Source organism: Durio zibethinus, chromosome 3 (genome assembly GCF_047325235.1).
Source record: "Durio zibethinus cultivar Kanyao isolate XHJ-2024 chromosome 3, ASM4732523v1, whole genome shotgun sequence".
NCBI classification, from domain to species: Eukaryota; Viridiplantae; Streptophyta; class Magnoliopsida; order Malvales; family Malvaceae; genus Durio; species Durio zibethinus.
In genome coordinates this window covers 11,030,876-11,047,513 of record NC_143164.1, presented here as the reverse complement: position 1 = coordinate 11,047,513, position 16,638 = coordinate 11,030,876, and the positions used below count along the sequence as shown (strand labels likewise).

At 34.1% G+C, this 16,638-nt stretch overlaps 1 protein-coding gene and 1 pseudogene across 1 annotated transcript; both read right to left on the bottom strand.

Moving 5' to 3' along the window:
• The window catches only part of LOC111299266 (peroxidase 12-like), a 67,232-nt pseudogene extending 59,255 nt beyond the window's left edge, over positions 1-7,977 (bottom strand).
• Positions 7,978-13,767: 5,790 nt separating this feature from the next.
• Positions 13,768-16,435, bottom strand: LOC111300167 (peroxidase 12-like). The gene is made up of 3 exons (XM_089758436.1): positions 16,173-16,435; positions 15,479-15,673; positions 13,768-14,539 (listed from the first exon to the last, which is right to left on the bottom strand). The coding sequence occupies exons 1-3, from the start codon at positions 16,416-16,418 to the stop codon at positions 13,913-13,915; spliced, it is 1,068 nt and encodes a 355-aa protein (XP_089614562.1). The 5' UTR covers positions 16,419-16,435; the 3' UTR covers positions 13,768-13,912.
• Positions 16,436-16,638: the final 203 nt, after the last annotated feature.

Sequence of the window (16,638 nt, the reverse complement as noted above, 5' to 3'; positions counted from 1 at the left end):
TGGTTTTCGATCCATACCTAAAACAACCCCACCTCTTTTTTATTAAGTAGCTAGGGCTTTGTGTAAAATAAAAGATCAAGACCCATGGCCTTTACTTGGTCCAAAACCACTTACATGGGACTGGACCCCATTTTCCTAACAACTTTGTCCTAACCCCAACCTTTAATTCATTGAGTTAAGAACAAACTTTCAACCCATGCAACAAAGATCAACAGACGTGAGCCAAGCATGCAGTTCTCAGTTCCCACAAACAATCAACACGCAGGACAAGAAAGGAGAAAGAACAACACGCACAAGATGAAGTCTTAGACTCTTGCAAGAATCAATACGGAAGGACCATGAACATGAAACAAAGAAAGGAAAGAACCATGCTTTAAGCCTTTCATGCAGCAAAAACATGACTAGTTTAAAAGAGAAGAAAAGAAAAACTTTAACTCTTAAGCTATTATGGACCTTTTCTTCTCAAGTTACCATGAGAATTCGGTTTCAAACAAAGAATAAAAGATCCCTTTCATTGCATATCATTTGGGTACATACAAGCGGACCACACACAAGCGGACCACACACAAGGAGAAGAAACCAAATGAACTGAGCATGTGGTTATTTAACAAATTTTCACATGAAAAGAAGCAAAAAAAAACCTGGACTTAAGCTATCTTGTTTCACAGCCTACAATCATGCAAAAAGCTGTGGATGTTTCACGTTTCCACCAATTTTTCTAGATTTTTTTTTTCCTTTTTTTTTTTGGCTTCCCTTCCTCGCTACTGGTTTGTCGTCCTTCTCTTCTTGTTTCATGCAACTGGCTGCTACTGGTACTTCTTTTTCCTATTTGGTTTATGTTCAGTTTTCACCCGTGATCTCTTTTTTTCTACTTCTTTCGCCAATCCTCTTTTTCTGTTTTCTGGCGGTTTCTTTGCCAATTTTTCTGGTTGCTTTTTGTTTTTTCACTTTTTTGGTTCACTCCTCGATTGCCATTTTTCTTCTTCCTATCATTCTTCATTTTTTGTTGCTTTGCTGCCTTCTCTTTTCTGGTGCAGGGTTTTTCACGGTTTCCTCTTCTTTTTGGACTTTTTTTTTTTTTGTGTGGCTTTCTTCTTTGCTTATACTATTTCTTTTTGCTTCCCAGTTTTCTGCTCTCTTCTTTTTCTTTACTGTCCCCACGACCTTCCCCGCCTCTGCCACCTTAATTTTTCTTATGATAGTTTCTTTTTTTTCTTTTTTTGCTACCTCTCCTTCTTCTCTTCTTCCTTTCCCGTTTTCCTTTTTGCTGCCACCGTTCTTCACGTAGCCACCACTGTTTGGTCTTTTTTTTTTCCAGTTTTTTTCTTGTTCTTTTTTTCTGCCTCTCTTTTCTGCCGCAACCTTCTGTTTCGCTATTTGCTCTCTTTTTTTTGTTGCCTCTCTTTTGTTGCTCACGATCCAGCCTCTTCATGCAGTCTTCAATCAGTTTTTTTTTAGCCATTTTGCAACCATCAAATACCCCACGTCCCAGGCCATTATTCATGCCGTTTCACAGTTCAGTTTTTCCACGTAATAGCTTCTAGTTATCAGCATCCCTAGCGCACGCCTCCATGCAGCTTATTTTCAACAGTTTTTTCTTTTTTCAAGTGAAGCTTCAAGCAGCTTCATTTCAGCTACTGTTAGCCGAACGATCCACCTTTTCTTGACCATGATTTGGGCCTTCATGGCTTTTTGTTTAGGCTTAGATTTTATGGCCTACTTGATCTTTGTTTTGGGGCTTGGGCTTTGTTTTCGGGCTAATTTGAACTTTCTTTGTTTGTTTTATTCTTTGCTTCATTTAGGCTATTTTAGGCCAAACTTTTTTTTATAATTTTTATAATTTTTTAATATTTTAATATTTTAATATTATTATTGATTATTAATTATTTATATATTTTTTTGTTTAATAAACTTTAAGGATTAATATTTTATCAGGCCTTTTATTGAGTCATTTTGGGCTTTCAATTGAGTCTACGTAACAGACCTTACTATAAGATTCACACTGGACCTCATACTTGAGTATTAAAAATTAATCATGCAAAGGGCCTAAAAAATTATGGTTTAAGTTTAATTACAAACCAAGTCTGAGTTAAAATAATAAAATATTTTAAACAAAATTAAGTGTTTATACATACCCAGTACGCTCTACGTGCCATTTTTATTTTGCATTAAGACTCGTGTCAACACACCCAATGCACCATGCATACTGTCTTTATTTGCATTAAGATTCTCACACCAACTCATCCAATGCATTTCATGCGTCATCTTTATTTTACAGTATGGCTATCACATCGACATGCCCAATATGCCTTGTGCGTCATCTTTGCCTTCACATTAAGGCTCCCACGCCATATCAAACATACGCAACAATACAACAAAAAACCATCTTCTGATAAGGTACACTTTATTTGTTACCTTAGTAGATACGTTATGCTAATGTTACTTTACTTTTTCTTAGAGCTCATATTCCAATGTTAGCACACTTCCCTCTAGCATAATTAAAGGGCATATTCCCACTATATTGACATATAAACTGGTTATTGTTTAAGTTAATTTACTTTTAGAAAAACATGAAAGCACTGTCTTTTATCTCTACAAATAAACCATCATATAAAGTTATTCCAATCATTTAGTCTATTTGAGAATGTATAAAGGAATTATGTTTAAATTGTGTGAACCCCCACATACATAGAAAAAAAACGTCATGCAAAGTGCTCAATCTACTTAGTCTTCTTTAAAAAGTTGAAATGAACTTAGTTTGATTTGAGAAAATTTCCAAATCTATAGAAAGCTATCACGAAAAATTACTTTATGTTGAAAACTAAACAATTTAGTAATCACTAAGTTGAAGACATAAGCAATGGCAAAAGTTAAAATCAACAGTCACTAAACAAATCTTGACTGCACAAATTATGGTACCTAAGTTAGTAATCCTCTAAGATAAGGTAAACTATTTAAGTTATAATGCAAAACTAATGGTCACCAAAATTCTCTCTAATTTAGACTTTAGTATATTTGAACTTTCAAACAACACCACAGGTTGGTAGTATAAATTAAAATATAATACAAGAGTTGCTATTGAAACTTTCACTTTTATTAATAATAATACAAGAGTTGCTATTTAAGTACAAAGATTTGGCTAAAAACAAGCAGACAAAATAAAATACAAAAATGTATATAAAATTTTCAACAAGCAGCAAGGGTAAAAGCATCATTAGTCAGCACCATAAAATCGTCATTAGTTAAAGCCATAGGAAGATTGGTAACACTAGAAACAACAGGCACAGTGTAATGGTCCTAGAAATGAATCATGGTTTTAAAAATGAGCCATAAATCCAGTATCGATTATGTATTAGAGTTGATCTTCGAATATAAGTATTCACATTACTTTCAACTTGTGAAGCATCTTTTGTGAGACAAAACCATGATACCCAATAAGGTCAAAGTGGACAATACCTCACAAGTTAGTGTGAGCCATGACATTTGGTATCAGAGCCAACTCTAAGATACTAACGATGTGTCATGGGGATAATGGGCCTTTATTAGTGTGGGAAGGATGTTATAATCTCAAAGATGAGCCCTGAATCCCACATCAACTATGTACTAGAATTGGTCTTTAGATATAATTGCTCACACCACCTTCAACTTATAAGGTACCTTTTGTAAAACAAAATTGTAAGGCCCAATGGGATCAAAATGGATAATACCTCACAAGTTAGTGTCGATTGTGACACATAGCATCTGTATTATCACCAAAAGGGTAGCCTCATTTCCAAAACTACTGGCTCTAACAACCATGGTAAGGTATTTAGATTAGAGCCTGTTGAAACTTTACTAATTCCCTCAAATACCCTTACGCTTTTTAATTAAGTTAAGTCATCAAAGAACTCTACATTAAATCTTCTGGTGGCATCCTCATATTTGAGAAGTCCACCCTTCTTAAATTCTAAAAGCCTTAGCTATAGTTGGACTTGGTACAAGTTTGATTACCTGTACAACTTGCTAGTGGCCAAGCAAACACTGGTCCATTCATTCTCTTACTCTACAACCTTTTAGAGGGCTCAACACGTTCCCTTTTTAACTCAGCTTTCAACTTGGCAACTCCTACTCTAGCTACTGGGCCTACACCAAACTTTAGTCCCTTTCCATTTTAACTTGATTGATGCTACAGTAGCTACCATCTGTTTGCCCTGTAATTTGGTCTTTTCTTCTTCTATTTCCTTAAAAAGAGTAATCATAGCATCAAGACACTACTACATGATCGTATTCTTCCTTATAGCCTTTTCTAGATGCGCCTTCAACTCCTCCACACTCTTTTGCAAAGTAGCATTCAATATCTCTAAGCCTTTAATCAAAGTATCCCTATTTAGTATTAGGGTACTTGATTGGTCCTAGCCTAGGCCTCTTTCTGCAGTATCTCTCCTTTGCACCTAAAATCTTTCTTCAGCACCCTTACTTGCTTATAAAGGCCCACCTTATTAGCCAAAGGTTGCATACCAATAAACACTTATAATTAAGTAACCCATTCAACATAGACAAATCACAAACACAAAGGCACTAACTTTACTCAATGCTTAGCTTAATAGCTAAAAACAATTCATTTTATAAGTTGCTAAGAATTAGAAACTAGTGCATCCTTTCTCTAGTAATCAGGGTAGACTGGTAGTGATCCATAAACAGACAGCTTTAGAAGGTAGAATGGTATATGGCCACCCATAGATTGCTTTAAAATCTGAAATAAACATCTTATCTAGCTTCTTAGCAGAGTACCTAGCGATAAGTATCGTAGCTTTTAAGAAAGCTTCCATCTCCTTGCTCATAAGCCTACTGAGGGTAATACTTACCACTTTAGAAATAGTTGCAATGGTGGGTGCCATAATTGAAAAAGTGATAGAAGGGACTGTTAGCACAAGGACAACTATAGCTAGAGATTACAATAACACCATTGAAGAAAGAAAATGCACATTGGATACTGCTACCTAAGGCATAATAGAGGCCTAAATGGTTGCCAAAGGTTAAACCCTACTGGTGGGCACTACACTATTTAGCGTGCTAGAGCTCCTCATTGCTTGCTTCTTAGCAAGAGGTTGATTAACCTATAATGATCTATTTCCCTTCTGTTTTTTTTTTGTTGAAAAACTTTTTAGAGTTTTTTATAGCAAAGTCTATGGCTGCAAGGCATGAAAAACAGTAGAATCAGTTTGCCATAATCAATCAAAACAACACATAATATAATTATCTTTATCTATGAGCCCAGCACTTAACATGCTAGAATACAAACCTATGGACCTTCTTACACTTAATACCCCTCCATTACTTTGGTCCCCTTTAAAGCTTTACGTACCCTCTCTTGCTCACTAATTGAGCCAACCACAATTAGCCTTTTTTCAACTACTCACTGACCATCACTAGCTTAAGGACTCCTTTGATGAGCTACAAATTTCTTAGGTTTGATTATTGCCCTTTTCACTGTAACGAAAGAAATAATAATCCCACATGAATATCAATTTTTAGCATAACAATTCAATACACAAGGCAACATACAAACAACCAAATTACATTTTTTACAACATAAATCCTCCTTACCTTTAGACATCCCTTGCTTCTTACCCTGTCTTCCCTTTTGGTCCAATACCTCTTAAACAATAGTGGCCAAGCCTTCATCTTCACCTAAAATAAGGTAATAGTAAAAAATGTTCTGAGCAAGTGGCTATCTCTATGTAGGATAACTTTTTATCCTTAACAGCATTCACTTGCTTCATTTCGTCTTTCCTAAGCTTCGAAGTTTCACTTGTCAATACTTTGGCATAAGACCATTTGATCTTAAAATTGACTAGCACACCAAGTGTCTTAGTACAAGTTACCAGAAATCTAACATACTTGGGATGGTTGTTGGACGGTAACTCTACCACACACAACCGTCTACAAGCTTGGAGATAATACAGTCACCTATTAATCTCCCTTAGCATGTACAATGCTAAGATAACATTGATTGAGGGAACCCACTTTTTTAGTGTGTAATAGATGAAATAGATCACCATTATTGTTTAGGCATTTAACACCAACTATGATGCAACTACATTGAAGGTGGCAAACACCAAATGTAAAATGGGTCTAGCAGCAGATGGAAACTGTGGCAGAAATTGTGAAGATAAAACCTTATCAACCATTCATTTGTCCTAATTTGGCTGATGGTGAAACCTTCAAGAAATAATGAGACAAATTACAAAGAGTTCTTTGGGTTGAAAGCCACACGATCTAGGGCTTGGTTTGCCATGCTTCATATCATGATAGACTAGTATATATATGGTGGCTACATCCTTAGTGCCAGATTTTTGGTCTTCTTCACTACCACCTCCTTGCCCTTTCTTTTCCCTTTCCCCTTACTAATACTAAGGGCACTTACCTTAGATCCAAGAGCCGTTAACTCTCTAATTACTATGTTGTGAACCCGACCACTATAATTTTAAAACTTCTGGCCCCCACAATCCTTCCTTTGCACTCTTTTCCTTCTACCTTGAAAACCACCACTAATGACAGTACCTTAGTACCCTCTTTATCATTAGAATCCTCAACCACTATCTTTTTTTTTGGTGCCATTTTCTCAATAATTACTAAACAAACATAAGTAAAACCCATAAAAACACTTATCCACAAGAAAATCGAGACAACAAATCACATTAACAGCATAAAGCTCACACAACACATAGTTTCTCTTGCTTCAAAATTACATAGTATGTTTGAAACTTTTTTACCTATTCTATTTATACTCAACTAAATACCATGATGAAATGGTATGAATTAAATACCGTTTCAATCGAGTATAAAAATGATCCTAATTAATTCTAATTAGGACTAACCCTTCGATTACACACTTTTTCAAAAAAAAAAACACATTTATTTCCCTTTTCGCTAAATTGGTGCAATTTCAAATTTAACCCATTAATTATGTCTAACAACTCATCAACCCCATTATGCCACGTGTCTTTCTAACCACATATTTCAGAAACATGGGCATGTGCCCAGCAACGTACATTGAGATGTGATGGCGTATTGTATATACTACATAGTGTTTGATACAAAATTTTCTTCTAAGTTGTCACGTACTGTTTCCCGTATCTTGACAAAACACACGACTCTTCAAAATCACATCCCTCATCTTAAAGGGACACATCATCAATGTATCTCGCCTTAATGGCATACCTCACCCAAAATGAACACGTCTTCACGCACAGCCAACCAAAGCAATGCCTTTCACCCCACTGACATACCGACATGTGCATCCTTTCAAACAATCACTTTATAACCTTCCTCAAGACCAGAAAATAATTGTTATACTTATTTACTCAATCAACAAGGTCAACTCTAATGATCATTAAGTCAACACATGTCTAATTGCCATGTCATCACAAAAAAGGGTCAACATTCAAACTTCTCATCACAAAGTGAGCTCGCCTTCAACAAGGAAAAACTCACCCTAACTACTTCTACTAATGTCTCATCAAGATATCATTTCATAACAAACCAACTAGCCTCCAATTTATATGGAATCATTAAATACAATCCACACTTGCTTACAATCATTAAATGTAGCCCACAATCATCCACGTAATCCTTCCTCAAACCACACATATACTTACCATTAACAATACTCAAAGGGATCATCCTCAAAAAACAATTACTATTACTCTATTAGACTTTGTATTTGCATATACATACATATATTAAGATACCTTAACAAAGCAATCATGAATTGAATACGGAGCAAGTCAGCACTTTAGGCAATGTCCTTCTTGAAAATCTTCTTTAGCTATTTCTTGACGATGAATTCAACTTTGGGACATTAAGATTTATAGAAAGTCCATGAGAGACCACTCACTGTAGGAACAAAGTTGTCTGCCTCTGATATGGAATAGTAAGAGGCAAGAAATAAAAAGATATCAAAAGGAAAGTAGTTAAAGATGTAACTTTAGCCATGGCTAGTCATTGTGTCCTAGACGCGGCATAACAGTCTTATTTGTATCCTCGTCAAGTCATTCATTAAGATTGCATTCACAATATTCTTCCTTTTTTAACTTTTATTTATTTTAGTTTCATTGGAATCAAATGTGATTGTCCATCTTAAACAGTAAAACATGTTCAGTAACTAGTGAGCTTCCATGGTAAATAATGATTTTTTTTTTTTTTTGAAAAAGAACAAATTGAGAAAGTGCTTTATAGAGACTCGGGAGATATTGGGAGAATAATTAATGAAATTGGAAAATGTCACGTGGTGAACATATCCCTAGCTATAACTCGTTGGCATCCCATCAAATTGTAAATTGTCGGGATATATGGTAAGAGTGAGACATGCCTCGTCTTACAGACAGTAGCTATAACCTCGTGCGCATCGCATCAAATTGCAGTTGTCGGGATACATGCCTTGTCTTATGGTAGTACTAGATTCTTTATCATCAAATTCAATTTTTATGGTCATGAAAATATAAGTACAAGAAACACTATTCTTTCTTGTTTTGTCAGACTTGGCTCCCATATATATTATATTTTTTGGGATCGAATTATAAATTGACAAGTGCTTCAAACTGATGATAATTAATGAAAATTAAAAACATTATTTTTATATGAAATTATTTTAATTTTACAAGTAAAATTAATAAATTATCATATGTCACAATTTTTTTAAATTTTTTTATTTTTTAGGGTTTATTTTAATACATTAATAATAAAATTTTTTAACTAAAAAAAAAAACTTTCACATATCTCACTTTTTTTAATTATTTTTTATCTTTTAATATACCTTAGTATATTATCTTCATACTAATCTTAACACTGAAATTTAAAAGCTCTAAATGTGATCATTTTTCTTTTTATTATATTTTAAAAAATATATATTACCTTATTAATTTTAACAATAAAATTTAAAATTTTCACTTTTAGTTAATGAATTTTTAATTGTAAAATGCCATACGGTGAACGTACTCGCATCTCATCAAATTGCAAGTTGTTTGGATGCTAAGAGTGAGACATGCCTTATTTTTTAGAAGTACTAGATTCTTTATCACCAAAAAAATTGGTGATAAAAATATAAGAAACAGAGAAATTTTTTAATATTTCTTAACTTCTTAAGAGTATGCATTTCTGAATCAACTCCATTTGCTGACTCTAAAATTTTGATTATAAGTATATTTGATAATTTCTCTAAAAATTATTCTTCTTTCATACTTAACTTGATCTATCTATCACATTTTTTTTTTGTTTTTGATCTAAATTAACAATCTGTCAACATATAAATTTAAAAGTAAAAATTTTAAAAATCACTGTTTATGTATAAAATAACAATCGCACTGGATAATTTTTTTTTTTTATCCATTAGATAGGAAATAACGGATGGAGAAGGTGAAATTTGAACTTTCACCATATATTTCTTTTTAAGAATTTTTTAACCATTGGCCCAAAAAGTAAAAAATTTCTATAATATAATTATAGTTCAACCAAAGAGAAAAAAAAAAAATGTACTATGTGAATCTGATCCAATATAGAAAAATCCAAAACGATTAATATATTCGTTACTTACCAAATTGAGAAAGTATTTTGTGAATTCTTATAATGTTAATTAAAGAAGGTTAATGAGAAAAAAAATTAACAAGTACCAAATGTAAGATAAAAGAAAAGCAAAACATATTGTCTAAATCTTGATGTTCTAATGCAAATTATATTACATAATTGGTGATTCCCAATAATCCCAACTTCTAATCTTATATATATACTTTTGCTTAATTACTGGCGATCAGTAATTATGGATTTCTTCCTATTTTACACAAAAAGATAAATAATTTTGTCAGAAAATTTTTTCTCAACCAGTATTATTGGAAAAAATCAGTTTAATTTGGTTCTTCCATTAAAAGTAAACCAAACTGTTTTACAATTTTTTTTTTGCCAATCAAAGAGGATGTATTAGTAGACAGTACAAACAAAACAGAATATGTCAAAGAAGATGGAGATTTATTAACACAATTGGATAAACTCGTTTTCCCTCTAAATTGGACTGCAATCCAATCAGCAGCTTTATTATCTTTTCTATCAAAACAACTCAACTTTACGTCCTCAAATTGCCTGATCCCTGCCAGAATTTCATTTTACCATAGGCCTAACTTTCCACTCACATTGAAACAACACTCTTCCTCTCCTCTATGCCACATAAACAACAAACGGGTCCATCACATACCCTTCTTTTTCAGAAAATTTTCCTTGTAGTAATTTCATTGGAACAAACTCTTCACAAAAACTCCTAATCTTATGAGGAATCTTCAGTTTCCATATCAACCTCCGGACAACTTCATCAATCCGGTGAGATGTTGATGTCCCATGTATACTTTTTTCTTGCCTCTCTTTCTTTAATAGAATGATAACAACTCCTAACAGAGCATAATCCATTACCAGTTTTAGGCCAAACAATCGTATCTTCCCCTCCTTGGCAAATAGGAATAGACTTAATACTCATAATAACATCATCAAACACCACATTTTGCAAGGTTTCCAACTGCCAACAACCTCTTTCTTTATCAATTAACTCTGAAACCAACTGTGGGAGTTGCTCAATTTCAACATTAGCATTTGGGACCAGTTCACCAAATCCTGGTACGCATCGGTCTTTCCATATATCCCTCCCCCCTAGAATACTAGCCCATGCCCAAGAAGCTCCAGCACCTTTCTAGCACCTTTTTAGCTTCTGCAATTGAACATTTAGGAAAATACACAACCTTCAGAACTTGTACCCAATAAGTATCAGGATTTATAAGAATTCTCCAACACTGGCTTGCCAACGGTGCTCTATTAAAACAAATTGATAAACCACATACTACCCTGATCCTTACTTGAAGTAAGATGCTGACAGCTTAACCAATGTATTTTCCTTTCATCATGCTTTTGACCCCATCAGAACCTTGCCATATCCCCGTTAACTTATTCACAAATCAATATCTCCTTTCCTCCATGTGACAGCAAACCTTTTTTTTTCTCAAGTTTGCAACTTTCCTTGTATTCTTTCCCTTACATAATTGATAGCAGCATATTTGGTTCCCCCACTCCTCCCCCCCCCCCCAAAAAAAAAAAAATGAAGGAATTTCAAGATATGTTGCAGGATTTGCCGCCATTGGTACATGAAACCCCTCCAATTCCTTCTTTATATAATCTGGAACATTACTACTAAGCACAATACTAGACTTATTCAGATTTAATTGTCCTGAAGCACAACATGTTCCTGCAATTATTCTTGTTAGCAGCAATGAAAATTAAAGAGTCATCCGCCAATAAAAGATGGGAAATGAGGCTCCAATTCTTACTAAGTCGAATGCCAGCAAGAATGTTAGAAGATTCAAATGGATAGTTTAGTTTAAAGAGAATTAATTTTTAGATTTTAGATTACATGGTCAGGGTCCACACTTAGGAAAGAAATTATTACTATATTGTTTTTATTTGAAATCTTGGTAAACTTAACTCTTAATATTGCATAAACAGGATTACAGTTATTTTCAACTATGGTTTCAATAAAATCTGGACACTCCTCAACCCAGTGAATTTCCCCCCTATTGACTAGTAGTGCATATTTGGCCAAATTATGAGCAGCTTCATTAGCTTCTCTCACATCTCGCCTCCTGGAAACATTTCAGCCTCATTTTCACCTCTTCCATGAGCTTAGCTTATTATTTTACTAGCTAGCAGAATACCAATTCCAAATTCCTCCAAAAAAAATTTTTTTGTCAAAGCAATAGCTTAATCTAAAATAACATTTACATACTAGAAGCCTCAATGAACTGATGTGCAGGTGCAAAGTGGATAAATTATTTAAGATGCAAAAACAAAAATGCAGCACTATCCCTCAATCGGTTGTATATTTAGTGGGAAGGTAAGGAATAAAAAAAAGTTTTAATCCAAATGTTGAGTTACAAACTAACAAATGTGATCATAAATCCAAAATTCCAACTATTACATTAAATTACAATTTCTTTTTATCTTCCTCCTTACCAAACAAAACTTAAAAAAAAAAAAAATTGTCATTGCATTTAAAAATAGTGAGCTGAAAATTTTCTAGTTTAAGAACTGCCATGAAAAATAAAGTTTTGCTTTCAAATGTTTGATATTAACAATTACTCATTCTTTATCTCCTTTCATGTTTAAATTCATTTCCTTTTTTTTTTTCTTTTCCCTTTGCATATTAAGTAGCCATTTGGATCTCGCTGCACCTCCAGTTAAATCCAAACGTTAATTACAGTGAGATCAAGTCAATATAAATTTTTCATTAATTTTTTTTTCAATCACAACTACAATAACATTTTTTTTACTCGTAGTTACAATAAATTTTATTATTGTTTTTAGTATCACAACAACTAATCTCATCGCTTATCCAAATGAAGCTTAAGATTGCTGATTCATTTATTTATTGTCATAATTGATGAATTTGTTATAGCTTATAGCTAGGATGGCTAATTGGCTATTGTTATATTTTTTTTAATTCTTTATTTATTTATTTAATTTCCAGAATTAATTTTACTTTACAGTTTCCACTCCCTTGTCACGCAGTTTACATACAGATCCAGCAGCTTCCTAGAAAAGAATATGAATATAACACTTGATGTAGAAAAGAATCATAAGACCTTGTGATTAGATGCTCTAGAGAAGCCAAGCTGGTGGCCATGATGAAATAATAAACATGAGACCAATAAGGCTTGGGTCCAAATTCTTTAGCAAGGTCAAAAGCCTTCTTTAAACCAGAAAATGTTTAAAGTTTCTGCCTCTAAATATTATCCGATAAAGCTTCAGCTTTTTTACAAAAAGGAGTTAGATTGATTCTGAGTAATGGTGAGCAAGTCCATTTTTTTACTGATAATTGGACAGGACTTGGCCCTTTTAAGGTTTTTTTTGTATGGCCCTCGGCTTCCTTTTGATTTTGCCCTTACTGTTAAAAATTGCATTGATAGTAATGGGTGCTGGGATTTGTCTAGGTTTTGCTACCAAGTCCCTGAGAATCATTTGCAGATTATATCTGCTATCCCTCTGTCTCACCATTAGCATGGGCATGATCTTTTTGCATGGAATGGTGGTCAGAGCCCAGAGGTGTGTTTTCCTCCAATTCTGCCTTGGGTCTAATTACCAATCAACATTATCAGGGAAAAGAAGCTAGAATTGGATTTGGAAAGTCAAAACTTGGCCAAAAATCCAGCACTTCCTATGGCTATTGAATCATCAGAAAATACCTTCCATGGAGCTGTTGTGTAGCTGAAACATTATTGATAACAACACTTGCTTGAGAATGTTGCAACTCTATTGAAAATGCTCTCCATATTTTGAGAGGGAATGTCCTCTTGCCACTGAAATTTGGACAAGGATAGGAGTCCCACAAAGACTTCTTTCTTCTTTTAACCATGATTTAAACTTGTAAATGCAAACCAATTGTTGTTCTAGTGAGCTTTTCCTAGCTGGAATATTCCTTGGAAAGTTATCTTTCCTTTTGTTCTTTGGGGTATCTGGCTTCGTGGGAATAATAATTGTTTGGTAAGGTTGTGGGCATAGGAGAATGCATTTTTGCCACTATTAAAAGGAAGAGTGTTGAATTCTAGTGTATTATGAGCAAGGATCCATATCCACTACCAGCATTAAATTGGAACCTCCTCCTTTAGATTGTTTTAAAATTAACTGCAATGAATCTGCTTTATCTAGCCTAGAAAACAGGCGTTGGAGGAATTAAAAGAGACCGAGGAAAAGCTGATATTAACTTGGAAACGAAGTTAGATACTTCTTATTAACAGAGTTATCAGTACTTAATACCACCTTTAGAAAGCACACCAAGAAAAACCATAAAGAAAAAGATTCGATACAAAAACATAACATGTTCAGGCTTGAATAAATTAAGTCCTTAAAACTCAGACCAAGGTTCCTCCTCCAGCTCCTCTTCCACCACAGAGGCCAAGTACGACTTGTTATCCGAATTCCTCACGGAGCAATTGGCACGAATTTCCCCTTTCTTGCCAGTCAAGACACTCAATTGCCCCATCTTTGTCATCGACAGCACAAACTTCTCAAAGAAGAGAGTCTCGTTAACAGCAAAGCTAGTAACAATGCCCTTTGTCCTGCTGTCAGTGTACAAGTCTTGGTCTGAGGTGAACAGACCCTGGCGGTTCATGAGATCAACATAATATTTATTATCGAATTTGTCAGGGCTCCTTATATCTAATACTGTAGTGTTTGTGGAATTTGCAGTAGGACAAATTCCCTTGAGGTTATTGGCAAAGGTTTTGTCCATGCTGGGGTCTTGAGTAGGGTAAAGCCGGCTGGTGAAAGAGGTGCAATGGCTGATGCCAATGGTGTGGCCACCGGAGAGAGCTACAACATCCGTCGGGTCAAAATTTTTGGTAGCTAGACTAGCAAGGATGGTACTGGTATTGGCGAAGGGTGGTGGCAAGTTCTGCAATGTTACATTCCTAGTGGCAAAAGTCAGTCCATCGCGCCTTCCCAATGGCACGTCATAGTCCGGGCCTCCTGACTGCAATGATGAAAAAAATCAAATTTGAACTCCATGACAATTCATTGCAATGAGATAATCTTTACTGTAACTTTTAAAGTAAAGTGAACTCTAATATTGTTGGAGTTGGTTAGTTTCGTGGAGCTTCCCATGGCAAATTTTAAAGAAAAAATTGTTTTGTTATTATATTTATAACTATTTAGAATTTATCGTATACTAGCTTGCTTAATGGTTCATACCTTCGTTGCATGAACAGAGGAGTGAATTAACGAATTAGGAAGAGAATGTCCAACGAAACAAATAATATATCGTAGAGTGGAGTGGGTTGAACACAAAAAAACTGACTCAGTCCAGGGTACTTTTAGGAGCGCAGCAATCAATCCTTTCCCTTTTACCAAATGAATTTATAGTTGATACACAATCAATGTATAAAAATTATAAATTGTTTAAAAATCATTCAATGTCATCTTATAAAAAAACTAATTTTAATATTACATTATATGATACATTGCCCCGTGAATCAAATATAAATTTTTTACCAAACACCAATATAAGAAATTACAAAAAAAATCTAAAACTGTATTCTTTGAAACAAGACTCATTTCATGTTGGTAATTTCTTTACCGTTGCTACCAGCTTCGTGGAGTAAAAAATCAATTGGGGATAATTATTTTAGGATGGAAGAAGTGATTATTTTTGTAATCAAATATTTAATTTCATGATTAATACATAATTTTTTATTCAAAATAACAAATTTCAAATTATACTTTTTTTTCAACTCAAATTAAAAATTATAACTATTTCCCCTTCTGATAAATAATAAAAGACAAAGAAAATTTTCAGTCCTAATTGTGAAAATCTTAATTTACAATGCAAAAATATAAAAGAGCAATAGGAAGTATACCAAGACTACTAGAAAAGTAGGTAATTAATTAACAAATTAGTTGGGTGATTATATACCAGGTAAACAGAATCACGAGCAGCAAGAGCAACGATATCAGCACAAGAGACGACTCTTCCACACTCCTTGTGCACACGCTCACGCAGGTCATCGATGATCTCGAACGCCTTCGCTCTCAAGCTCAGGTTCGGGGGAGCATCCTGCTCACTTGGCCCACTTGCTGATCCATCCAGCAGCACCGATGCATCACATCCCTGCAATTTTTTAATATATATATAAACAAATATAGTAATATTAAGACATATGACCTAACCTGATCATATTAAATTCTCCTTCAAAAATTGACCAACTCATTTTGGCGACATTACAAGTGTCTTTTCATGAAACCCAGAAAACAAATGAGGCAGATCAAGAGATTTGATTAATTCTTGTAGGCAAAAAACTGAAAATAGATATATTTGGGGCAATTTAGTTCAAAACCCAGAAAATAATGATCTTCATTTTTTTTTTCATTTAACTCTTTTAGTTGTAATTTCCATAAGAAATTATTATTTCCATGAAATTGGGTTCAGTTTCAGACAAGTCAAAGAAGTAGCAGCTAGGCTATACACTAAACCAAACAGTGATCAAGATTCAGACCACTGTCAGAAGAAGAATCGTACTGTTCATACTCAAAGGGATCATCCTCGAAAAGCAATTACTATTACTCTATTAGAGTTTGTATTTGCATCTACATTACATTTATTACGATACCTGAACAAAGCAGTCATGAAAATGAAGACGGAGCAAGCCGGCAGCTTGGCCAATGTCCTTCTTGAAAACCTTCTTCAGCTGTTTCCTGATAATGGATTCAACTTTGGGACATGATGATTTGTAGAAAGTCCACGAGAGGCCACTCACTATAGGAGCAGAGGTGTCTGCCTCTGAGATAGAAAAGTAAGGAGCAAGAAATAGAGAAGAGATCAAAAGGACAGTAGTGAAAGATGTCGCTTTAGCCATGGCTTGGTGTTATGTGTCCTAGACAAATCATGGACTTATTTATAGCCTCGTAATGTCATTAATTAAGATTTTATTCACAATAGTCTTGCTTTTCTAATTTTTTTTTCTTAGATTTTTTTCATACATCATGGCATTTTTTAATTTTATTTATATCTAATTTTTTTCATTTACGAATTTAATATCACATCCCTTAATATTATTTAGTGTATTCAAAATCTTA